The following is a 27,298-nucleotide window of genomic DNA, read 5'->3' on the forward strand; positions in this document are numbered from 1 at the left end:
GTGCAACTTTCTGCAGTTTTCGACGACTAATGGTTGCCGCCGGAGATGAGGTTCAGCTACTCGGCGACGGAAATTGAATTTTACTCATGAATAATTACGAAACCAGCTGGCAAAGGGCAATGAAGTGCGGCGACCTTGTGCCCTGCATGTAATCTTACTCACCTATCCAGAGTCAGCTCCTCCAGCTGGTTCAGATCACAGGCGATATACTCGAGCGAGGCGTCCGTAATGCGGGGACACCAGGACAGGTCCAGGGCGCGCAGCTTCTGCAGATTCTCGGCAATCAACTCTACTCCATCGTCTGTCAGTTTGCTGCATCCGGAAAGGCTCAGCACCGTGAGATGCGGCAGGGAGTGCACTGCAATTGGTAGAAGAGTTGGACAGAGTTTGGCATTAGTTTTGGGCATCAGCTGGGGCTCTAAAAGGAACAAAGGCATTCGGCTCACGTAGCCGGCTGCAGATGCTCCACTTCCCGGGGATCACGTCCCAGGAAATGAGTCCTCTGGAATTCGAATATAAGTATGGTTGCACCGCTAATGTTTTGCTATTGGTGCCTGGAGTTGGCCCACTTTAAATACATATTTGAGACTTTAACATCAAGATTTCATTATCCGTCTTTTGCTCTAAAAAGGTAAGGATGTACTTACTCTAAGCAAACTAATAGTAATCTTTTATCTAATAACCTTATTTGTTGGACTTTAATAGGAATAAATAGGTTAATTTATAAAAAACAAAATGATGTTAACATAAAATGTCTGGAAATGTGAGATTGAAAGCCACATAATGCTATTATAATTTGTCGTTATTCATAAGATGAGGCAGCAAGAACCTATTTACATATGTACAACTGACTTGCTCCAGATTTGTTGCTAAGCTCTATTCAGTCTTAAGATAGGCATAGACTAATGTGTCATGTATCTAATTACAAGGGCTATTTAAAGCCCACAGCATCAACTGCTGTACTGTTCTACTTAAACTAAGGCAGTTTGTCTCAGCTCGTCCCATTTATGTCGACATCAGTTTGCTCTGTTCCACATTTTGCAGTGTCATTTTCTGAAATGTTTGTGCTGCTTCTGTTTCTCTGCTCAATTCTCCTTGCGAATCAGGGATTAGGTGTCCTTTCTGTGGATAAAGGCACTAACCCTGTTTCTTACAGCTTAGGTTGGAGTATGTGAGGATTGTTTGGGAAGAATTAAAGTAGTATATTAAGCCAGATACTTTTTTACTTTAAAGGAAATTTTAATGTTTTTAAATTTCTAAAACATTTTTAATAGGTTTCAAGGAAAACAACTGTTTCCAGTAAATAGCGGTTTATTGTTAAGCTTGAAGTAAAAGTTCAATTTGGAGTGAGATCCGAGACAACAACCATGAGAGCGCGGGATTTAGCTGTGTGTGTCCGATCAGTGCGTGTTAGTGTGCCCTGCGCGTAAAAACAAGAAAATGCCGAATTTAACATACAACTAATGGTAGAATGGTAGCTGCTCAGTTTAAATAACTTTAACAATTATTGGAATAATTCCTGAAACTAAATTTCCAGCAGATAGTCCTAACACAAATGTTTAAGTGTCATACACATTGGAATTCTGTTAATGACAGGATATGTATCTTCTTGATTTGTCTAGTAACCCTATATATTGCCCAAACCTTGCTTATGTTTATTTTCCTCATTTCTAATCGATTGTTCGACAAACCACAAACAAATAAATCATATTCCTTTGGCTGGATGACATCAATCTAAATATTTTCCCGGAAAGTCAAAGAGTTAACTGTGCCTGCTGATTATGGATAACCGATAGTGGGTAATGTATAAGTTATATTTAGTAACGGTAGCTCACACAACTGCAATTACCGTTCGTAAGCCGCTTAGACTTTGCTAATGGGAATTAGGCATATTCCCTTGGCCAGAAGTGGTGGGAGGGGTGACTGTATTTGGAGCCCAAGAGGACGACACGTGCGGCGGCTGCGTAAACAAAGATAAAGCACCCAAAGAAAACAAACTCCAGGGCAATATAATGCGTGTGTATGTTTGCGGGAAACTCCCAACACCGCCCCATTTCCCATCCCCAAGCACTTCATCCCTTTCTCAAAGTTGAAAGAAGTCGAAAAATGCAGGGTCCGGTCGAGTAAGCCGCTTTGTATTCACTTAGAGTCACTCCATATCACCTCAGACTCACTGAGAGAAAAATATTGAACTATTTTCAGAGTACAAAGTATACAGGCTTTCTTAAATTATCCTAACTGGCTCTTAAGTGAGAAGTGTATCTAGAAAAGTACTAAGTTCCCTTTTTTCTTCCAGTGCACTCACATATGCACAGAAATGTGGGTGGGTATGTGGCCCACTTTGGTTACCCCCATACACTCAGAAACTTAGATACTTTCTAGGAGCAGTAGAGCGCTCCTCTTGTTTGGCTTCTGACCAAAAAACCACAAGGCATACGAAAAGCGATTTGAATTACAAAAAATATGCGCCAACGAGCGAATCCGCACGAAGATAACCGCGATACTAGCTTCTAAGCCAAATGGAAAACTAACGCAAACACAAAACTGAATGGGGGGCCTATGAAAAATTAACACAACCAGCTCGCTGTGCTCGACTTTTCTATTGACTAACTTAGCTCAAACGAAGCTTTTATGCACTCAGTATAAAGAGAATCTTTTTTTATTATTTTTCCAGCGGAGTTTTGGAGAGTTTGGAAAGGGACATAAATGAAAAAAAGGATTGGTGAAAGAAAATGAATAGGCCAGGGAGAATTATGTTCAAAATATGGATTAAATAGTTGTGATAACTTTAGTTTTTAAATTTCTTATTAATGATAACGAATTTCTGTTTTAACAAAATGAGACCGTAATTTAAAATAACTATTAAGTAAATAAGACAGCTATTTGATTATAATATTAGGTTTTATTTTTACTAATGTCAAAGACGTTTTAAAAAAAATTTCCAGCTTCAAATACTTAACCGCCTCAAAGATACCTTAAAAAGCATTCTTTAAACAAAGTACTAACCGAATTTGCCAATTCAATTTGAATGTGCTGATATGGTATCTGATTTGTAATAAGTTTGCATTGCCCCACTCCGTATACTTGCGCCCGTTTAAGAAATTGTAGCATCCGAGGAAATCCCCTTTCATCTGAGTTTATATTGGCAAAGCAAAGGAATTGCAAATCCATTGCTAATGCATATTCAGGCGTAATTGAGGGGGCGACGGTGGGTGGTATATTTGTCGAGAAGCCACAGCAGTGACAATAACCGTAACGCTGACGACCAACTTGGCTAACGTTTGTGGGGTGAGAGCTCTTGGCCAAGTTGCCAGGCAACGCAGCTCCTCAAGGAGCTAACTGTAATTGTATCTATCAAGCGGTGGATGCAGTACAATCCAATCCACAATGGCAACGGCGACGCCCCAAAAGCTAAAAACCGCAAAAACATCCAACGACAAAGGCGCCTCTGTGCACACAAACATCTAGCGCAGACAGTAGAGATTCAATAAGGTGAAATACAAGCTAATAAAATGTATTGTAAATATTTCTGTCCGAATTTTAATTTTAATTTAATATTTTATTAATAATGAAACCCAGAAACTAAAACTAAATTCGTGTCTTCTGATAAGAAAAGTTCGTGTACTGACTGGCTTGACTGTACGTATGTGTATTTATACCAGGCACAGACGTAGATACAGTAACGATGCACTTAGTCGGGTGTTCGTGATGGAAACTGTGATTAAGAGCCGCCGGCGACACAGGCAGACCACAATGCAATAGGGATTGGGATAATCCCGGGCGGAAAGGGGTGAACTGTGATCGATAATGATCGGAGCCAGAGTGACATCGATTGAATTACACTCAGAGCGAATTCAGAGCATGGGCATTAGCGTTAGAAGCCCCTCAGATCAACCAGATCGCCTGAGGAGTCGTCGGCGCTTATTTATCACGCCTGCAATCAACGTTGAAATTCATTTCGTTATCAGCGCTCCATCGACGCGCATCCATCTCGTGATTTTTAAATTCAAATCCCCATCCGAAACAAATTCCTAATCACCTCAGGGTCCAACTAATTATCAAGAGTTCCAAATCCTGTGTTGCAGTTTCGTTTTGTGACCGACACTAACGGGTAATTGTATGGCCTAAAAGGAGCCGCTCACCAGGATTACTCGTTTTTGCGATCACAAATCATGAAATTGCAGCAAAAAGCAGCTAAATCAGGGAACTAGTGAATATAATATATGGATTTGTGTGAATATAAATGATAAAAGAACTATAAAGATCTGATCCTTGAATTATTATCGTGTTGTGAAATTTGACTTTTGATATCATATCAATCTAGAAAATATGTGAATAGAAAACTAAAGAAGTTAAAATAAATGTGAACATATTTGTAAAGACTTTTGAAGAATGGTTTGTAAATGATTTTCCTGTTTTTACTTTTCATTTAAAAATTACCCTGATTTACGTTTTCTTCCTAACACCAGAGCTTGTAATAGAAAAGCAGTTTATAAAACTTAACTATAAATATTTTAAATAAATGTTTTTATATATAAAAACAGTTGACTTTATTTCAGACTGTCTGTGAATGCTTTACACATTTTATTGATAAGCAAATTGAATGCCAAAGTAAATATAAGTTAATCTCGAAGCGATTACCTTGTTGAGTTCAAGGAAGAGTTGCAGATTACCTAATAGGTCGACGGAAATAAAAAACGTAAAATACTAGGGTTATTCTATCACATAAATAGAATTTAACTTTAAACATTTCAGGATCCATCTCATTATTAACTTTCGCATTCATTTTTGGCTGTGCGATAGGTAGGGAAAATCAAATTACTAGCCGCCAAAGTTGGAAAATGATTCATTCGTTCTATGAATAAATTGGGTTCATTTTCTGGGAATTTCCGGCGGATTACGAGAGCCGAGGCGAGGTAATGGGAGCAGGGAAAAGTCCACCTGGCTGCTTGATATGGAAATGGGAATTCGCGCTTGACAAGGCAGGGCTTCAGAAATAGTGTCCCAAATCGTGGGTTTATATTCCCATTCCAGCACACACGCACACTCGTTGAGACAGAGACAAGTGTCAATAGAAGGACATGGGAATGGGGCGGGGTAGCCAAACATGTCGGGCAAACAACTTGTAACTTGTGTATCCATGAGATACATTTACATTTCCCATAACAACTAGCGACGTTTATGCGAGGCTCGTTTGGCATTCAGCCTCAGTTTCTGTTTTCCCCAGCTCGCTCTGACACATTCAAAAGCTCTACTTTTCCCATTTTCCATACACATGCAAGAAAAAACACACGAACAAAAATTTTTACTTTTGTCGTTGACAGTTCAAATTTGATTTGCTCATTAACAAAAAGTTTCCGACCATAAGGTTTCGATTGAAAAACGAGAAAACCTATATTTTTGTATACTTTTCTGTGAACTTTTGTTGGTTTTCATTAAAAAAGAATCCTTGCCAGTTCCAGTTTTTTTTTTTTTGGAAACAACTTCTGTCTCGGGACTGGGAAAACTCACAAATTCCATGTTTATTGGCAGCTTATGGCTTTTGTCATGGCTGGCTCTCATTCATTCTCCTCCATTGGCGTGCCAACGATTTTTATTGATTTTTTTGGTTATTTCACGTTCACATGTGGAAAGTTATGCTCACATAACGGTTAGCATTTGTTTATGACATTCATTTGATGATTGCTGATTTTTCAAATTGCCTCGTTTAGGGTCGATAGGGTAAATTGCATTTGCTCAAAGTTTTCCAATACAACGTTGCGTATGCGTGATGCAAATAATTCGCATACGCAATAATGAAATGTATAATGAAAATAAAAAACAAATATTAGAAAGAATGTCAAGCTTTACTATTCATCGAAGGTGTTAAGAAATGAACTTTTAAGTTAAACTTTAATCACTTAAACTTAAATCAATAATTTAAGCTGATTTCAGGCTGCAGCCAAGGAAATTGAAACTCATTCAAGCCAACAGAGCTGCTTAAAGTTTAAGTTCAGATTGCTGCCAGTGGCAGTGGATGTAGATGGCAGTCATTATGCCAATTACTTGAGAGTCGGGCAAAAGGACGAGCTGGTGGGGGGGGAAATGCCATGAAATTTCACTGTGGCAACAAAACTTTTACGAGTATATTAAATAAAGCAGCAGCAGGAACAGCAGCAGGATGAAAGCATTTCAGCTAAATCAGCTTCTGCTTAATCGAAACATACCAAAGTCAGTTTCGCTTGGAATTTAATATTCAAAATGGTTTTCTAACAAATGAAATGCTCTCAAAGGGACTGCGGCAACAGGAAGTTAACAATAAATATTCCATTGTTCAGATACTTTGACTCGAATCTGATTTCCACGTCAATAAACACTTTGTAAATATTTGAATTGTTTGTTTTAAGTTATTTCAGGCATAAATAAGAAGTCTTTAAGTAAATGTTACATTCCTAAAAGTCTTTGATAAAGTTAAAGGAAAGATTCCTGAAGGTTAAGTTCTTTACAGCTCTAGAATTAATAAATTAATGGATATTTCCCGAAAGTTTGTAATAAAGTGAGCATTAGTAAGATGATCTTATTTAATAGTTCAATCTTTAAACTTTAAATTAAAAAACATAGAAGGAAAGTTAATCAACTGCTTGGGAAATCCTTTAATACTGAGATACCAAGTTTGTAGTTGGCTTAAGTTCTTCCGCAATGAAGATTCAGCTAAGGCTGCAGTGATAAAGTAAATCTTACCCAATTTCCCGGGCTGCAGGGAGAGCTTCAGCTTAACCGCTTTAGGGTTTAAGTGGCCTGTCAATTACCGGCAAACTTTGAGGCCAAACAATGAATGCGTAAATGAGCAGGGAAAGGTCGTGCTACGGGTCAGGGGTCGGGGTACTCGCGAGTTCAGTCCTTTCGCATAGGCAAATAATGTTCGAAACGTGCAGGCCTCATTAGGCTTCCCCCCTCATTACAGTTGCCATGGAAAACGCGGGAAGGAAGTGGGCGGAAAGTTGAGGTGTGGGTGTCTTGAACTACCGCGAATTGCGATGAGGTTGCGCAATAGCAGATTAGCTCCTCTTGGAGGTCGGAGGTCGGGGTTTTCAAGAAGTCAGCGGGTTGTAATAATTCAAGAGGCTAAGAAAATTAAAGCTAGCGGTTTTCAGAAACCAAAAGACGACTTTTTAACCTAAAAAATATTAAATTTGGGAATTATTCCGTTTTAATTCAGTTTTAACGTTTTTTTTTAAATTTTACCTGCAAGTTTTAAATAATTAAAAAGGCAACGGAAAATTTTAATTCTAACAGATAGTTAACATGATCTTAATATTTTAATGTTAACGGCAATGTTAATACGAATTTGCATGTTAACGGCAAAGATATGTTAACCTACTGTTAACTAAAACTAAATTGTTAACCTACTGTTAATTAAAACTTCTCGCATTCTGATGACCTAACAGTTACGAGCTTGTTTTAGCTCTTTACTACATGACTAGGGTCTTGATAACCACCCACGTATCAGTCGAGTCGTTTTATAGTGTGTGTGTTTGTGTAAGTAAAGTGATTGCAAGTGGTCTGATGGGATTGGTGCTACCTGTTCTCCAGGAGGATGCAGTGCATCGTGAATTATTTTCAAGAAATACACTTTTTGGAATTTTAATGTCGTTAATGCTGGATATATATGATAATACTCGTAAGCTCAAAGACTGACTGCAGCAGGCAGGACATCCAGGTAAGGCCTGGCCAATCTATTGCATTATTTACTAATATTTATTGCATAAGTTGAGGAGCCAACCTGTTCCTTACCTATACATATTCCACAGAGCTTGCACCTCTAACGACTGTAACTACCAAAATTTAAGGTAGCTTAAAGATTTTACTTGGCAAAGATGTAAAATATAAATCTTCCTATATAATCTAACAATTGCAGCCTTGAAAACATTTATTTTTCTGATGATAAATTCAAACGTTATGTTTTCATTGTACTATATACGTTTCTATTTTATCTGTCTTGTTATAATCATAAATTGTACACTAATTTATGCAAATGATAGAATACAAATTTGCCAAACAGCAAAAGAGAAAAATAAATAATTGAAAGCGTGCCACAGCGAAATCGTCGAAAACAAAATTTAGCCACAATTACGATTGCTTTGGCAGTCTGACAGAATTCACTGTCGGCGAATAGTTTCAATCAGAAATAATGTTGTTCTCTGTACTTTCGGCTAGGATTGCTTGTCAAACCGGTAATTGAGATTACTATTTTGGGGGGAGATTGAATTTTTCTTTCATTGAATTTATTTACTATAAACAGAGAGAAATGGTATTAGTTGGAAAGCAGCTTATCTTCCTTTAGCTGCTTTAATACCTAAAAGTGCTTAAATCATTCCTCAGCTTGTAAGACATAAACTAGTTTCGTAGCTTGTTTAAACTTAATTGGCAGCGATTCATGATACATAATTTATGATGCTCCCCATCCCATAAAATAAATGATTAATAATGCCCTGCTATACTAATATATATTTCATGATTGAAAATATAATTAATTACCTTCAATAGCTTTATAATTTGTGAAATTATTAGCTGTCCTATGAATTATGAATGAACTTATTTGATTTAATAATTCATTTCTTAAAACCCAATTGACCCACTGAGTCTTATTTGGAACTTCTCTTTCTTTATTAAAAATGCATTAAAACCGCTCAGCAGGAATGTCGGCTAATGGTCCCCGTGTGCTGAATCCTTGCTTGTATATATATACATGTATATCACATTTCTCTGTCTGTAAGCGTAGTTTTCCTCCGTTTTCCCACATTTTCTTGCATTTTCCACGCACTTCACATGGCGCGGGTCACCGTGTGTCGTGTGTGGCGAATTTGATTGGCAGTGGGCCGGAGTTCTCCTTTTCTAGAGCTTTCCCTTGTGACTTGGCGGCTCACATCTTTTCCTGGCATTTTCAACAGCAGCAGCGAAGGCAAAGGAAAAAAAAAGAGGAAAATTGTTAACCCAGTTTCGTGCCCTGTTGTCTGTTCGTCCACTTTTCCGCTCTGCTTCTTGAGCATTTCCACTGAAAACTTTAATGACGTCAATTACTCCTACCCAGTTAAAGTTAAGCTGCTCCAGTTTGGCTAAAGGATTTCTTTTTAATTGCTGAGAATTGTTGCAGCGGTTGTGTTTGACTTTGTTTTGGCCATGTTTTGCTTTTTTATTATTCCAGAGCTAATTGCTGTGTTTTGGCTAAAAGGGATTTTTACCAGAAAGTTGTTATTAACTGGAATTTGTTGGGATATGCCAGGATTTTGTACTATATACTAGATAAATAATAGAAATATTTCTCACATAAGAAAAAAGTCATTGAAACGAACAAAACTCCTCTTTAAAGGGAAACTGAACACATTCTTCCAAGTTTTCTTTAGAGTGCCTATCAAGTGGCCACTTACACTAAATAAACTACAACTAATAATAGACACCCTTTTAATCTACTCAAATTTACATATATGAAAAGAAGAAATTAATGCCCAACTAAGCAAGAAGCTTGTCAAGTCCCAAAGTTTGACTTTTGTGTATAATTTCACTTGACACTTTCCTTGCTGTCCAGTGAAAGTGACAGAAAGTACCCACAGATGTGTCACTTTCTCCAGGATCCTATGGAGGCAGTATTCCAACCCTGCAAATGGGCGCCTATATACTACTCTCTCTCTATATATATATATATATAGATATAATGGCCAGTATAAATAGAGACTTGGTGGCCTGTTTAGGGCCCAGCTGTCGGCAAAGTGACAACATCGTCAACATGAAAATCAGCAGCTTGATGATGGCCCCCTGTGGATATTGTGTGTGGGCCTTAATGCATTGGCAGCTGGTAATTTTCCCCATTTCCTTTGATTTTCCGGCGTGCGTCATTGCGTGCAACTATTTCCGCCGTAATTCCGAGTGCGTGCGCCTGTCTCGGCTGACATCAAATGCAATTAAAATTGAATTTCACTCGCCCAACCACTCTCACCCACCCCCGCACAGGGGTTTTCCCTTTGCCATTGCAACCCTTTTTGCCGTTAAACTTTCTGCATGTGGCAGCCTCTCAAATCGTATTATATAAGCCAGCAATTATGTTCCTTGTGGCCTGGCCCTCAACTTTGAACTTGCATGTTTGCATTCAAGTTGACGTTATATGCGTATATACTATATATATATGCTATATGTAATGGAAATTGTTGGGAAATCTTGGGGTGGAATGAGAGTGCAAAACAAGTTTGTCCTTGCCCTCCATCTGCTATCTGACATTTTGCACTTCAAAGCAATCTGTGTGCATTTTATATTTTATTGGTTTTAAAGGCCTGCTTATGTCAGTTCTATTAGTTATTTATTTCCCTCAGTAAAAGCCTTTTGAATAGCAAATTAAATCAAAGCTCAAAATTTATTTGACAATAAGCTGCATTTAATAAACTCAGAACCAAGAGAATGCACTTTCTATATAGCTGCACTCTTTTGAATCTCACAAGTTTGTGCGAATTACGTCAAGTTCATGGTCAAAGCCAGCTGACAATTGATTGACAATTTGGCCAAATACCCATTGCAGGAGGGACAATGCGTGCCGGGGGACAACGATGCCATCGCCCCCCAAAGAGCTTTTATAAAAATAAAGTTAATTAAAAATTGTTTAGGGAGAGAGAGGAAGAGAGAGAGCAGAAAACACACACAGGAGGAGCAACAACGAGCGCCTTGAAAATGCAAATGTAATTAAATAAACACGACACCCGACGGACGCCCATCAGCAGCAGTGGATTTCGGGTGGTTCCCAGACCCAAACGCGACTAGGATTAGATGGACGTAAGGTGGCTAAGGGGAAGCTACGGAATTTCAACTACACCCTTGGTCCCTTGAAAAACCGGGGATGTTTATCAATTTTTTGGTTCTCGGGGCGGACAGCTGGCGACGATGCTGCTGGCTGAATAAGATGAATTCGATGCCTCGGCGAGCGAGGAATGTTGTCTCTGCCAAAAGCAAAGAGGGTAAGAAAATAAGGCAGAAGGTAAGTACAGAAATTCCAACAACTAAACATACTAACAAGTTTAACATTATTAACATTGGAAAGGTCTTTGTGTGTTAACAGAAAATGTTACTCACTGAAATCTGTAAAGACTTTAATATTGCCAAAAAACCTTTTTGGACATTTTCTTCTACTACTCTTATTATATTCATGAGATTTCCCAAACTAATATAAGAAAATATAGCTCTGCCTTTTGTTGGCCTGCATCCCACTGCACTTTCGCCATGAGCATTCACAAAAGGCAGACAAACAGATTGGCTGGCAAACCCCTTTTTGAATTTTTGGGTTTGGTTAACAAGAATCAGGGGGTGGATGCTGGCTCTTGGGAAGTGCAGTTTGCGGTGAAATTGATGGACATGTCGCTTTCGCGTCGACAACTGCAATTGTTCAGGCGCGAAACGAACCGCAACCACTTCATTAGCAGTGTACCCAGAAAATCACCCAACAAGCCACCACTCAGCCATTTTGGCAATCAAGGGGCGTCTCTTCTAGGAACGTCTCGGGGGAGTCTTATTATATATACATATATTTTTCACAATTTCGCAAACTTGTGATGTTAACAGGGAGGGTTTAAAGATGTTTAAGGTCTTAAGGCTTATCATCTCAATGAATTTATTATTTTATGACCATTGGAAATCTTCTACTAAGACATGGCATAATACCCTAAACCTATGCCTTAATAATATCAAATTTTTCACCCGTCCATCTTTTGATTACGCCCCTGTTTTCCTCATCAGCTGCGGACGCTTTTCACTTTGAATGAAAAGCTTGGTGGCCCAGGTAGAGGAATTTGATTTGTCGCCCGACAAGTTTTTGTAGTTGCCTCGATTCATTATTTCTTCGCTCGGACTCTGCTAAATGAAAGGCGGCATTTCTGTTGACACTGTTAATTAATGGCAGATTAACTTGTTCATTGTTTCGCTTACATTTCGCCACTCGCAATTCGCAATTCGTATTTGCGATGTTCGCTGTGGCTCACGTGCGTACTCATAAATCACGCATACGCCCGGTTGAACGACCTCGCCGGCAATTAACAAAGCGGCCAACAAGGGCGTCCTGTCAATGTGCCAGTCAGTCATTCAGTCACTCAGTCACTCAGCCAACCAGTCAGCCATTCGCTCTTCCGGTTCCGCCTGCGGGACGGATTGCGTGCCAAATGATGTGTCACCTCACATTCAAATCCCGAAGTACCAACACTAAAGGTTCAGCCACATATCCCGAGCCAAAAAAGAAAGCATTCACGGAGAGAAAATAGTTCACGAAATGGTAGATGGTAACTTGCCATGACAAGTTTGGAAAAGTAACACAGATCTTTGAATTTGGTCTAGAAACTATGCTTAAAAAAGACTTTATATAATGCAGACTTTCATTTAGAAGTCATATTACTTTCCCCCAGTGTTGACATGGATCCTAAAAACAGGGCTGGCCGTGTGCCAGCCAAGTGGATTGAGCCTTTCAGCCCTCGGTGTCTCCAGTGAGTGGAGCCATCACTCCTCTGAGCGAGTCTTGAACATGGTGCCGGGCCCAATTCAATTAGATGCCAAATGCAATTAGCTAAATGGCTTCTCGATGTTGTGATAAGCACCCACCGGCACAGCCGTTTTCGCCCCCTTCACCCCTGTCTCAGCAGTTTTCATGGCCGCCGGGCAGAGGAAACGGACTGGGAGTTGTTATTAAAAGTTTTGCCACCGACGGGGCGAAAAGTTCAACGGAAAACTGAAAACTGTGAACGGGCTTAGCTAACTTCTGACAACGATTTAGACTGCAAGTTAATGCTAACTGTACAAGGTTGCGCTTTAAATGTGAGTTCTAAACTTAAGGTAAACTTTGGAGACCATATTGCCTCAGTCGGGCCATAAAACTAGATTTTAATGTTGTAGTTTAAAATGATTATGAGAATGTTTTAGAATTCCCGAATGCTTAACTTCTCTGTGTTCTTTAAAAGGTTTCTTTAAATGAAATACAAAAAAAATATTAAATTCAGCACTATTTCTGCCCTTAAAAAGTAAAGACCAACAGGAATTTTGCATTCACCAACGGAATATTCGAAAAGACTGCATTAATTATGTGAAAATAAAAAAAAATGATTTAAATGCCTTTCGGGAGTTGAGTGTTAAGGGTTTTCGGAGGCCTTTCAATGGCCATTAATTAAACATGTATTTCCGGAATGCGGTCACTTAAATTAAATCGTAAAATAAATAAATGCAGGTTTAAATTTATTCCTGCCTTTTGATTTGAACTTTTTTGCTGGCTTGTTTATGCTTGCTGGGCAAACAGTTTATGATTGGGCCTGCAATTTATACAAAATGCCGCCATTAAATATGGCGCCTATTTGCTTATGTCCTCACGAATCGTAAGCCACGAACAGCCAACAACCCACCACCCACCACCACCCTATACAAACACAAAACAGAAACACAGACAGACACACACAGACATACAAAAATACGAAGCCAATCTTTGTAATACGGGGCGGATGTGTAATATGCTTTTTATACTTCTGTTACTGGCTTTTTGGACTTTTAATGCTCCTTCATCCATCAAACTGTTTGCCAAAGCACAAAATATGCTCATGCTTGTTTGCATGTCTTTTAATATTTTATAAACATTCCCAAAGCTCTAAAACTTGTTTATTTTTCAGCTCTTTTGGGTTAGAAGAAGAGATTTATTGCCTTCTTTGATGAGTTTTAAAAGTTTACAGATCTTAATTTCGTATTTATAGTATTTATTCCTTAATTGAGTTGCATTTTTCCTCGGTGTATCTGTGTAAATCAGTGTCATAATGCCAGCCACCATATCCTCTGAGGAAAACCTGCGATTGCAGCCGCATCGATGATCAGTGAACTGCAATAATTCGATTTCGATGCGCAGCTCTGGAGCCAGAAATCTGGCTGGTTAACTGCTGAAGCCGTAGGAGTTGGAAAATGCCAAGGAAAAGGAAAAACTAAGAGGGGAGTCGGGGGGACAGGGAAATCCAGCCAAGGGAAGCCATCAACCTGGGCGCCTGCAGCAACCTGCAGCTTAATTTGTGGCGCAATGTATGACGAGGATAGAGTAAAAGCTTCCCGTTGCCTTTGTTGATTGTGAAGGGCAGGCAGAAGGGCTGGGGTTGGAAAAGAAAATGACGTGCCATGAAATTGATTGCAAAGTTTTCCCCCGAAAAAACTCAAACCCCAGCAAGCAAAACAGACTGAAGTGGAAGCTCCTGGAGCTCAGGACTCAGGTGGGCGTCGTCAAAGGTCAAAGCAGCGTGCATAGGCAAAGCAAAAAGTGCTAAACCCCTCTCGTCGACCCTTTAACCCTGCTGCTCAAGTGGCTAGAGTTTATGCTTGCCAGCCCTGTCGATCGCATATTAAATGAGTTTACGTTCAGGCACCTCAAAAAGCCCCTAAGCACGCCTTAAAACTGCTCAGCTGCCAGGCAATGTGGCCATCAATTAAAGTGGTTTATGGCCAAGTTTATCCTGAGGATGTGTTCTAAGAAAATGACGCACTTTGTAGTCGCTCTGCCGGGGGGGGAAAATACATTCTTAATCGAAGTTTTCGCGGCATATAATATTTACAGATACTGCTTCTAATAAAGAATAATGGCGGTAGGTAAAGTTCATTTATGTGAGTTATTTTTCTTGGTTTCTTGAAGTTTATAAAACTTTTGTTTTTGTGGAAAATTCTCTGTTAAAGTTTTTCAAGGAAGTACCAAAAGTAAAGGTTTTTAAAGGTTTGTTTGCTAAATGATTTATGACATTTGTTTAATATTTATATAAAAATTTATTTCCCTCATCACTTATACATTTTCTGTTATTATTATCTGCACTTTATCTGTTATTTCTGCACTTTATTGACTTATTTATTTATTGATTTGTTTAACCATCAACCCATTTTATTTAGCATTTGTTTGTAATCCACTGGTTCAGGGACATTTTAATTTAAACTTTCTTTTTCCGTCACCATTTTACGGTTGTGGAATAAAAGTTTTCATATTTCTTGTTTGCTTTCTATTTCCTATCGCCAGTTGCAGCAATGTTGGCCAAAAAGTGGACCTCTTTTTGGGACCGGACCCTGCCAAATTGCCAGTGAAAAGGGTTCTTTGGCGATGTGACGTCAAAGGATGTAAAAATAGCTGCTTACTCAGTTTGGCCAGGAAACAGCATCGCACAAAAAGTGTCCCACAAAAAGTTTCAATTAGTTGAGTGCAATGTTTAGACATGATGACGAGGGCCCAAAGACTTCCAACTTTTCGGAAGCAGGACAAACCCATGAGGAATACCCCAACACGGGGGCATTTTCCATTTACAATGTTCTCATTTCTTTTACAACTCCGGTGCCCATTGGCACACTCCCGGTGGATATCCTGCACAGTTTTTTCGGATCACTATCAGAACGGATGTGAGGTACATCATTACATGCGCCCATTCAGTTATCCACATTTCTGAATTAAACATTACTGACCGATGGCAATGGCTTTTAGCATCGCTCAACCATTCTGATTGTGTGGCGTAGCGAAAGTTTTTCTCATTTTTCACAAACACGGAAAATAAAATTTAATAATTCTGTCAGGGCTTTAAAAATAATCAAATTATGTTATCTGATTCTGATGAATTTGTTGCAATTTTATTCAAATGTAAATTTGCTTATGTCTTCCTACTACCTACGCGGTGTGTTCAAAAAGTAAGGTGGCTCTTCAAATTTCGCGAATTTCAAATTTTTCGATTATCGATTTCTTTGTTTTGTTATATTGGTACACTCTTCCCTAACATCTGTACCAAGTTTCAATGGAACATCCTCTTTTGTTTGGTTGTGAGAGGCGTAAAGTTACAAGTTGTTTTGCGAGCTCGGCGATTTTTTGCTATCGAAAAATATGGATCAAAGGATTTGGATTTTTTGGCCAAAAACAACACCACAATAATGCCTCAGCCACCATATTCACCGGATTTGGCCCCATGTGACTTTTTCTTGTTCCCAAAACTGAAGATAATCGAAAAATTTGAAAAATTTGAAATTTGAAAAGTCACCTTACTTTTTGAACACACCTCGTATAACTTCTAAAAGGTTTCGATAATCGAAAAATTTGAAATTCGCGAAATTTGAAGAGTCACCTTACTTTTTGAACACACCTCGTACTAAGTTTTAAATTTGATTAATTTTGAAGAAAAACTGAGTAATAAAATGTAATTCCATGGCAAAAGTGAAACTATTTTTTGCCTCTGCAGTTTGCGGGGACAAATTGGATCCGCCCACTCATATTATTCGTTCCACATGTTATTTGATTAATTGGCAGGGGGCAAAGTGTCGCTTACCGATATTAACGATGCCATGGTTGGTTAGTTCCCAGCACGACTGCAGTCGCAGGATGCTGAGGCTGTGGCTCTGTTTGGGCGAGAAATATCCGAGTGCCGCATCCGTGACATGGTAAGCCTGTTGGGACCGAAAGGAGATTCAATTAATTCGATACGAGATGAAGGTGGAGTAGTAGTGGGTGTAGACCAGTAGAAGCCACTCAGAGGAGGAGTGGCAGATTGTCATCAATCTGGACTTGCCTGCAGTGAGAACTCGTAGAGGGAGGGCAATAGCTGAGCCACCGCACCAACCGCTTCGTCCGCGATGTTGATGCAGTCCGCCAGTGACAGGGATACGATTCGGGGCGTTAGACACGCCCACAAGCCCGCCTCGGTCACCTCGTTGCAGCCAGCCAGCTCCAGTTCGAACAGACTCTGCAAATTGAATGGGTTAAAGTATTATAAACTACGAAGACGATAACGAAAGTGGAAAAAAGCTGGTAACTTTTTTTATTATCAAGAACAGTTTTAAAGGTATTAAAAGAAAAGCTTACTTAATTATTAATACTTCGTTTTTCTTAAAATCATTTATAAATTCAAGAACAGTTTTTATGTAAAAATCTGCTAAGAATGTTGAAAGTTTAACAAAAATTGTACATTAATCTAATACTTTTCTATGTTAAATGATTTCTATGTCAATGAACTTGATTATTCACAAATATATTGAAGAAGATTCGACATTCCTTTTTTCATGACTGAGAAACGTTCGATATTACTTAGAAAATTCCCAAAAATTTGTTTCAATTCTCTTGTCTCTTGTCTAAAAATTTGCTATATTCGTCTATAAGGGTGCCTTCTGGTCTGTCATCAAACCGTCAAATGTTTTTACGATCTGCCGTCGGATGAATTCTAAAATACTTTTGGACATTTCACAGCTTTCATAAACGTTGACACTTGGCTAGCAGAAAATGAGAAAGGCCAATCGCAGGCGAGTGAAAAATATCAAAACGAAAATACCTCGTTACTTATATATTTACATAAAACATATATAATTCTATATAAATACTTTGAATGAGGCATACGAGTCTCAGGTGAATTTACTTGTTAAGTATCTGCCGAAGAACATTTTAAATTGCCACATAATTAAGAGCGTATTTTAATTTTCCTTGACGACCATGAAAATAACCGCTAAACGATTAAATGCTTCTTGGGAAAGCAATTTAAGACAAAGCAATTACAGAGACCCAAAAGTAATTTTAAGTTTTTTCACAGATGTAAGCAATTAGCTGGGCCAGAATGTCCCGCAGCTAGAAACCTAATTGGTTTTTGCATTTACCCTATACTCGTATATCATCCAGTGGACCGTTAACAAAACACGAAAAATTGCATACTGAAAAACTGCATAGTCCCTGGGAATGCTGGAAAATTGAATGGAAAATCCGACCGCAGAGATTCACAACAAATTACTGCTGCCACCTGGCGGCTGCTATGGAGAAGGTGTGGGTTGCCATTGAAATTAAATTAAATTGCAGTGCTAGGAACTTTTTGGGTGCCGAGATTTACGAGTCAACAAACTGGGAAAACTTTTATCCTAGCTCAAAATAATTTCTCCATGCGTTACACTCGTATACGAGCAATTTAAAATCCTATAAATGGATAAACTTTGACCTTTTCAAGAGCAAAACATTGTCGAGGAAGTAAAAACGAGAAAAACACATAACACATCTCGATTCGAGTGGCAGACTTTGTGTCGTTATATAGACCAGGGCCATTGTTGTTGTTGTTGTTGTCGTTGGGTTTCTCGATCGAGGGACCAACCCATTTCCCTTTCCCTCAAACCGGAAACAAGGAAACAAAGGCGATAAACAGCAAATGCAGCCGGAAGCGCGATATAAAAATGAAAATCCCAAGGATGGTCACACACCAAAACGCATTAAGCGTGGAAACTCTCACTCCCGCCGGCTGAACAACAACAATTATTTCTATTGTTGACGCAAAAAAAAAGAGAAGAACCTGAGAAATAACGAAACGTAAACAGCTAAAACAGCAAGATACCAATTTAATCAGAAATCCCAAATGCGAATCCCCGTGAGTCCGTTCGTGTAATAAATCAAAATTAATCCATCCGCTGTTCGTTTTGCACTCATTAACTTTCCCAGCACGAAGGGCAAATAAAATTCAGGAAAATATGTTATGAAACAACATCAAAGGAATTCCTTTTAAAGGTACTTTGGCTTATCTTAAGATGATGTAACTTCACAAATTTAATAAGTTCTGCTGATAAGTTGATATAAATGATTTCTCAGTACAAGCGATTCAAATTAGAAAAGTGGTGAAAAAGTTCCCAAAACCCTTCCTAAAACCTAATCCTAATCGCATCTAAGGTTCCTATTAGTGGCCCAAAAGGAGCGATGCATAAATTAAAGGATGGGATCCTGGCTCATTAGCGAATTAAATGGTCTAATTACGGATGTGTTGAGTATACACGGCCAGTAATTGGATTCTGTACATCGGTTAACTTTTGCCAGCAATCAGCGAGGGAAGACCAACAACGAGCCAAGCCTTTTGGCATGACTTCATTATGAATGGTAAATGCTCGGTTGTTGTTTAGATTTTTCCTCGTTTCCCTTGTTTTTATGGACAATTGTGGAACTTTTTCCCCTTGGCTGGCTACCATACCCATACACACACAAAATACAAAACACACAGGGAAAACTTTTTTCGGTGCCATGTGTGTGCTTGGGGGTTGGAGTCAAAATCGATAGGAAAAGTCAACCGCGCCAAGGAGAGTTCCACAATGAAATGCTAATGGAGGCACACACATGCCAGGATGTGTGACTATTTAGCCGGATAAAGTTTTTCAGTGTTTTTGCCTTGGTTTCTGAGGTTTTCCTTTGAAACGATGACAGTTTCTGGCTGGCTTTTACCAAAAACAAAAATAAATATAACAAAAATTGCCTGCATTTCAAATTATCACAAAATATGGTTATGGTTTTATATATATTGTTTTATTTTGTAAATATTTCTGATTATTATTACCAGAAAAATAGACGCCAAAGAACAGGCAGCTAGTCTATCACAAATTTAATATTCTGTTTAATTTTATTCGACAATTGCATTTCGTGCTTATGTACTTAAATGGCAGACAACTTTATTTTTATGAATATCAAAAGCATTAAATAAAATGTAATCCCTCAAACGAGCGGTGAAATTTGAATTTTAAATAAATTGGCCAATTTCATTTCGCAATGGCAGAGGCAAAGAGGAATTCCCATTAAAAACGGCCAAAGGTGAGAGAGCATAGCATAATTTTATGGGTCAATGGGGTTGGGTTCAACGAGCTCAGCTCTCCCCTTCTACCAATCCTACTCAGAAGCCTGAAGTGGAAACTTTACAGAGCCAATGCGGAAATCGCATATATTCGTATTCACCAAAGGCGACTGCAGTGCATTTCCCATTAAATATGTATAGGAATGCAGGAAAGTCGCCGCATTTCCGTCGCATTCACCAGCAGCAGCAGCAGTAGCAGCAGCAGCAGTAGCAGCGGCAGCAGTAACTAGCATTAATTTGCGCGTTGCATGTTGTTCTGTTTCCCTTTTCCCGGGAAATGCTTAGTTTTGTGGTATTTGGGGGAAATTCCGCATGGTTAGCTCACATGCACTTTCCGCAAAGTCAGTCCCCAAGGTCAAATTCCTGAGCCCATTGGCGGGTTGATCCTTTCGCATCATGGCAAACCCAACATGTCCCCAGTGTGTCATTGTTGTTGACATTGCCAGCGACAACAATTTGCAATCAAACCATTTGTTGGCGCTTCCTGGGCACACAAACTCACATCCATCTGGATATCTCGCAGCCCTCACCCTGGCCATGGAACTAGGCTCATAAACATGACATGCATTCGCAGTGGATTAATTCTGACATCAGCAGAGTCCTAAGTGACGTGAGCATATGTAGGGTGGACCAATAGTGTCTGTCTGGTAGTTCAAATTACTACATTTAGTCTGAATAATATGATATTTAAGTTAATTTTGGATGTGACTTCCCTCAGCAACATATTACTCATACGCAGTGTAGCCTTTGATTTTCCTTTCTAATCAAAGTACTCAACTTCAAGGCACAATATCATAAAATAATTAGGCCTATCACCCATAGCTTGATGTTGCTTTCATTACAAAACTAATTTGTACAAAATGAACTACTAATTGTTGTAATAATAGTTTAATATTAAGACTTGGCAGAGGACTAGCAGAGGACCACCCTAACACACACAAATATATGGAAAATCAAAGGGAATAAGAGCCCGAGAAGAGAGTAGGAACAGTGAGCTCAATGAGTGTGTGACTGACTGAGCTGACAGGACCGCAAACTCATGTAGAATGCTGCTGCATAGAGGACTTGGCCACTTTCACATTCACAGCCACAGCCACATTCAGTTCACCAACATTATCCACTTTACTGGCTCCGCTTGAGTGTTTGTGCAGATGTGTGTGTTAGTGTTTGTATTTTCCCAGATCTTATGTGCATGCGCGTGTGTGTGTGTGTGTGTGTGGGATTGGGCCATTTCCGGTGACCCATGCTGGGCCCCTGGTGGATTAGGTTCCCAGATTGCTCGGGATTGGTCCATGAAATGAAATGAATGGATTAGTTCGCCCAGGGCCCTCACCACAGTTGGCCATCAATTAAGCTACCCACTTGTTCGTCCAAATTCGATTGGGGTTCCTTGGGATTATTGAGGCAGTCCAGCCTGGCAAACCAACAGAACAGATGAAATCAGAGTGGCAAGGCAGTAATAAAGACAAAACGAGTGGAATAACCAGGAAGGTAATAATGGGATATGCTGGCTAACCAGGATGAGTAGTGTGATTGGGAAAGTTATTGAGAAAGAATAGCTGAAAAGGTGGTGGTAATCAGGGGATTTGTTAAAACTTCCCATTCATTTTATATTACTTTATTTCAGATCAATTTAGTTTGTTTTTAATAACTTTGCTAACATAGAAATCTGGAATCTGTATATTAGATTTTGTGCTTGATTTATATTCATTGCAAATTCTATTAGAAAACCACTTTATTTGAGTAACAATTTCCATGAAAAATATCAGTCCAATGCACTTCTGCTCTGCTTCAAATAAATTTGTGGAATTTGCTGTTCAAAACAAACACCTAATGGCCCCCAATTCCGAGTGCATCTCATAAAAGATTCACCTGGCGGAGCGTGGAAATTATGAATGCACCGCGAGAGTACTTTCAAATGAGCTACTCACAAATTTCGCTCAAATTAGCGCAACAAAATAATAGGCTAAATTAAATGAAATTTATGACGGGGCTTTGATGTGATTTGCATCTGAAATTGATCGCATCAATTCATTATGTTGGCAGTCGAGTGACGAACTGGGTGGAGGGGGCTATCGTCTCTGGTCGGTGTCTTTTTGCCAGGCGATGACACACTTTCAGCTCTGACACGTTTCATTTCTCTGGCGCGCGGAACAAGTCCCGAAATAAAATGCAAATAGTTTTCATTTCAGAGACTCGTGTGCGAATTTATTTCGGTTGTGGCCCAAAGCGGGACTGACCACTGTCAACTTGCCGCTGGCCAAAAACGCCCACAACCAAAATATTCCTCACTCTCTTTATTTTTTTCTCTGCAACATTTTCCGATCCCATCTCCGTCGGGGGTCCAAAGGAAAAAAAGAAAAACAGAAACCAAATCAAGTCGGATGTTCAAGCCAAATGAAAGTCGTTTGCATGGGGCAGCTGGGCAACCCCCCAAAAAAAGAAGGATGGCGAGCTGGGAGCAGTTGCTCTGGTATGGCCTTTGGGGCCAGATTTCCGGACATTGCCATCTCGGCCCTCGGGCCAAGTTGTCTTGCATTTTAAACAAACGACAGCCCATTATTCCAGCTTATGTGTGTAGACGGGAATTTTGTTTACACATATAAAGTGTGTACTTGTATCTCAAGGGCGAAGGGTCCCCCCAGTAGTTTGGCAACTTTTCAGTCTGCCCTGTTACATCTTATCAATGATATATCTTAATGAGTGTTTGGTTTCGGGATGGATAACCGTTTGGAGAAGATTTAAGTGGGCAGTTTTTAGATATAATAAGAAGGGTGATTCAACCTTCTAATCAAATAAAAAATAAATAATTTTACAAAATTTATATACAACTTTTCGTATTAAAATTAATATAATAATTAAAAAATTTATAAACTCACCTGCAGGTGGTCGAGTAGGGTCTCCAATCCCCTATCGCTGATCGAGGAGCAGCGTAAGCTTAGCGAATGGACGTGCTTGGAGGCTAGCGGAAATGAGTGTACCACATCCAGAGCATCCTCGTCGGAGGCACCGACCAATCCCAGAGCATGGAATCCCCGGCGGATGAGCGAGTTATAGAGTTTGCCGCGATCACAGGCGGGCATTAGACGCAGTTCGCGGCACTGCAGCGTAGGCAATAGGCCGCTCCAGTAGCGCGGACTCCGGTACAGTGTGTCCCGCCACTTGACGCACACCTGGGCGAGAACACGTCGCTCGTAGGGCGAGAAATACTGGAAGAAGCGACTGAGAAAGCGATCGTCCAGCATCAGCTGTTCGATACTATGGATAGGCGGCGGGTGGAGCTGGTGTTGCATGATCAGAGGCGACTGGTTGACGCCCATGTTGCCATATGGATGGTGCAGGTGAGGATTGGGCAATTGTTTTCTTAACTGAAGCGGTGTACCGCCAGCACTGGCCGCCGCCTTCTGGGCGGCAACCATGCCCATGGTGCTAAATGTGGGCGATCCTGGATTAACTCCACCTCCCGGTATGGTTATGTTCATCTGCTTGGCAATGGACTTTACTGTGGGCGTGGGTGGCGCCCCCAATGGCATGCCAGTGGGCGGGGCAGGACCCACCATCACATGGTGATTGGAGTTGATCAGCGTAGAGGCCTGCAGCTGGAGATGTTGCTGCTGGGACTGTTGCAGTTGCATATGCTGTTGCTGCTGTTGCTGTTGCAGGAGGTGGTGTGTGGAGCTATTCTGGACCTGGGACTGGCCACCGGTCATGGAGATTCCTCCGGGACTGGGGCTACTGCCCCGCGAGGGTTTGTCCGGTGTCTGTGGAGGATTGGCGTTGCTGGCGGGCGAAGAAGCAGCGGCAGCCGGTGAAGAGGAGTTGCTATTGGAGCTATTCGATCCTGAGTTGGAATTTGAGTTACCACCACCGCATAGGGCGTTCGTTACGCGCTCCATCACCGAAGTCTTTCCGCTAGATGCCGCTGGTGTGGAAGTGGCTCCGGCTGGGGATGCAGGGTCACCTGCGCCACCACCACCACCACCGCCAGCACCACTGGATGTATTGCTGTGGTGGTGCTTCGACCGCAGCCCCAGCCCATTGATCCGTTTCGACAATTCGGCGGAGGCACGCTCGACCACGCCCTGCGCCGAGATCGATGACATCGTGTGCTGGAACAGATTCACCTTGCCTCCCTGGGAAACAGCCGTCTCGAAAAGTGGAGCCCTTCGTCCTCTCTCTCCTTCGTTTTTCACTCGCTTTCTTGTTTGTACTTCGCTAATCCTTTACATCCCGTTTGCACTGTGCTTCGCTGACCTTTTTCACCGACGATTAGCGAGTTTCACCTGTAACGAGGTAAGCCGATATGCAAAAGGGTTAATGGGCAGGTTTCTCGTTTCTCGTTTCTCGCAAATGTGGCCTTCGTTAAGTCATATATGCGTGGGTAAGATTAAGAGAAAGATTAACTCAGAGCCTGCTATTCTTAGTTTTAGTAGGAGTGAGTTATTTAAGGCTGTGTGATACACTGCTTGTCAATAGCTAAATCAATAAAAAAAACTCTTTTAGTATGCAACATATTTATTCTCTTAAATCTGAAACCACTAAACTTCTAAGAAATTTCCTCGAAGACCCATTGCAATTACATGATTTGTGGGAAACTGCCAACTGTGGTTTGTCACAGCCTGTCAATAGTTTCCTCGAGACTTAGACTTGCCCCGAAGTTAAAAACGCGGCACTTCCGCGTGGCTCAACACGACATGACCAAATAAAAAAGAAGGCCACAACCGGACAGATTTATGGCCCACTTTCGTCGGGTTGGCGTGCAAGCCGTAACCTCCGACCTCGATTTATTTTGCGACTTGTTGTGGCTGCAAAAAAGTTCGCCGATAAGGCAAACAATGTTCCAACTGCAAGCTAACTAAGCCAAGGTAATGTCCCACCAGGTGCATTGCCTTTTGAATTGCGATTTCGGACAGGAAGTAATAAGTCCTGCAAAATTTTTGGGCGGAAACTTTGGTCCTTGTAGATTTTCGGAAAAAGCCATTGGATTATGGTCATCACCGATAACTTTGAGAATAGCTCGTAAACTTAAAGATCCCTAACCCAGCCTAAAGATAATTGCCTAATAAAAGATGAAAATAATATTCATATTTTTTATCGACATTGAAATCGATAACATTTTCTTTCATCGTCAAGAACATAAATAAAAACTTAAATGCCCAATTAACTGCGGCCACCTTAAAAGCTTGTCTTATCGACTTATCGACTTATCGAGGGGATACGTTGCCTTTTTTCTGAAGAGGACAAATTTAATTGCCATAAATGCGCGGATTCTGAGAGAAGGACTCTAAAGCTTCAAGGTGAGCCACCTCCTTCGCCTTCTACGTGGAGCGCTTATCGTTGGTCCGCCTGGCTGCATCAACATCCTTCATCTTTCATCCTTCGACAACATCCTTGCCACCGAATGAGCTAGCTGAGGACTCTGGCCCAATCTTTGCAATCGTCGGTTGCCTTTCCGTTTGGACGTGCGCCCAAACAAAAGACAGTCATCTCACCGCCCAGAAGGCGTGGCAGAGACATTGACTGAGCTTTCTCTGTCACTTCCGGTTGGCTTAAATGAGGAATGTTTCCCTACAGTGCTCAGACAGAAAGTTCGGACCTATTTAAAAGTATTTTTGCTAGGGAAATATTCATATCAAAGATACTTCTACAGCTGACAATCTTACAGTAATTGAATTTATGTTATATTAAAATTTACAACATTTCATTTTACAAAACTACTTTTTATCAATCCTTACTAAATCAAGTTTCCATCCATTTCCCACCCAAGCACAGACCTCGATTAGAGTATTCAACCTTCGGTTTAAGTGGAGGCCCATTTAAAATGTGGCTGGTTTTTATTGTTGAGATTTGATTGTGCGACAAATGCAAATACAAATTTGGTGCACGACACAGTCGAAAGTTGGCATTACCCAAGCAAGCTTCCTCGGTCCTTTCCGTCTGCTACAAGTTACACAATCCTCCTTGACTTTGCCAAAGGAGCAGAAATAAAAGTGGAAAACGGAAGGAGGAGGCCCTGGCGGATTCTCAATTGGGTTCGAGTGGAAGCGAGTGTCCCAACGGTTGGGTGAAAATTGCCTTGATAATTTTACAAATCACTGTGTCTGCGACAGGGAGTCACATCATATTCTGCCCACAACTTTGTTAATTTAAGCCATATTCTGAGGCTGCCCAAATACAAAAGCATATGGTACAATTTGTTTTGAGTAATTATTAAGGATAAGAAAGATTGTATTTCATCTATCATAGTTAAAAGCTAATAAAGTCGAGTTTGAATTACTTAAATTGTTGATGACTGCTTTCGAAATTCTAGTTCATAATTTCTATCTATCTTTATAACAATCTGAAGGTCGAAATCGGCCTTTTTGGCAAACAGTATAGTTTTTATGCAGGGATCTCTTTAAGTTTTACATGAACTTAAAAAGTTATTGATTTATTTGAATGTTGTATCTAAACGCTTAAAGTTTAGAACTATATAAATGCTGGCTAGAATAAATTTTGTCTACAAAACACACTTCGTTCTATATTTCACCTGTAACTATCTTTAAACATCACTTTTAGAGCAAACACTTTACTTTCCAATTAGTCAAACCCAAATTGTTTAAATTAACTGAGCTTTCAAGAGCAAGTTGGCAAGGAAATGCAGACCCACATCTTGCCCTGCCCAAAAATGTTTAATTACAAGCTAAGTAATTTAATGAATATTCCGGAAAGTGCATTTCCCCGCCCAGCAGTGCCTAGCCCACCTTCCACGCCTCTCGTGTCGTGCAACTAAAATTTGGAGAAATTCTGTTTTGGGTGAGCCAGCAGTAAATATGCAGCATACGGTGAGGCGCATATGCACAGAGAAAAATGTTTCTATATGTATTTATTACTCTTCAATATAATGTTTTGGTTTTTGTTTAAGGTTGTTTTCAGATTGACATATTTAAGTTAAAAATTCCACTAAAATTAAAGTTTCTTAACTTTTGTAAAAGGTCTTCATATTAATAACCAAACTAAACTACTTTTTCCCTGAGTGTAGCCGTAAATATGGGTCTTTTTTACTGGGTATGTTCGAGTGCTTTCTGGGGGTTGTCGAGTGGGTGGCTGTGTTTGCCTGCTAGTGTATTTCATTTTTGTGTGCCCTCCGCTTTGTGCGCATTTTCCACAGCTTGGCTCCATGTCTATTTTTGGAGTTGGTTTGAGTTCGAGTTCGAGTTCGCGTGCTTATTGGATTTTCCAGCCAACCGCCGCCGCCTGCCACCCGCCACCCGCCACCCGTCTCTCTGTGTCAGGGCCTGCTCCACATTACCCGTGCACTTTGCCCAGATCCGGGTGTCCAAGCCCAGGCCCAAGCCCCGTATCCGTAAGCCTGCGTGCTGGCAGGGCAGCAATATCGATTTTCACCCCATCCGCCCGCTTGCTCCATTCTCCGCATGAAAACAAAACAAAGTACGGAGACTGAAAGGAAATAGTAACCCTCCCGAATAGCGAATGTCAATATTTTTCCACCGCTTCCCGCTCAAGTTCAGTGTTGTTCTTCTCATCAGCTGGGAAATTGTGGAAATGTGTAACAAGAATGAAGCGAACAAAACACGAGGACTGCAAAAATGTTGCACGTACGGATATTGGTGGGGGCTAAACTGCTTCTGGATAGTTGTCGAATGAGTTGCGGTTGCTTGGGATTCTATTAGTCA

At 40.3% G+C, this 27,298-nt stretch overlaps 1 protein-coding gene across 1 annotated transcript in view; it reads right to left on the reverse strand.

Moving 5' to 3' along the window:
• The window catches only part of LOC108114295 (F-box/LRR-repeat protein 16), a 32,848-nt gene that overhangs the window by 4,340 nt on the left and 1,210 nt on the right, over positions 1 to 27,298 (reverse strand). Inside the window, exons 2-5 of the mRNA XM_017225197.2 lie at positions 22,502 to 23,905; positions 16,554 to 16,727; positions 16,314 to 16,431; positions 163 to 358 (exon numbers count right to left, since the gene is read on the reverse strand). Of these exons, the coding sequence (XP_017080686.1) occupies positions 163 to 358; positions 16,314 to 16,431; positions 16,554 to 16,727; positions 22,502 to 23,725 (1,712 nt within the window). The 5' untranslated portion in view covers positions 23,726 to 23,905. The remainder of the gene's footprint in view (positions 1 to 162; positions 359 to 16,313; positions 16,432 to 16,553; positions 16,728 to 22,501; positions 23,906 to 27,298) is intronic.

This window comes from Drosophila eugracilis, unplaced genomic scaffold, assembly GCF_018153835.1.
Source record: "Drosophila eugracilis isolate 14026-0451.02 unplaced genomic scaffold, ASM1815383v1 contig_2154, whole genome shotgun sequence".
NCBI classification, from domain to species: domain Eukaryota; kingdom Metazoa; phylum Arthropoda; class Insecta; order Diptera; family Drosophilidae; genus Drosophila; species Drosophila eugracilis.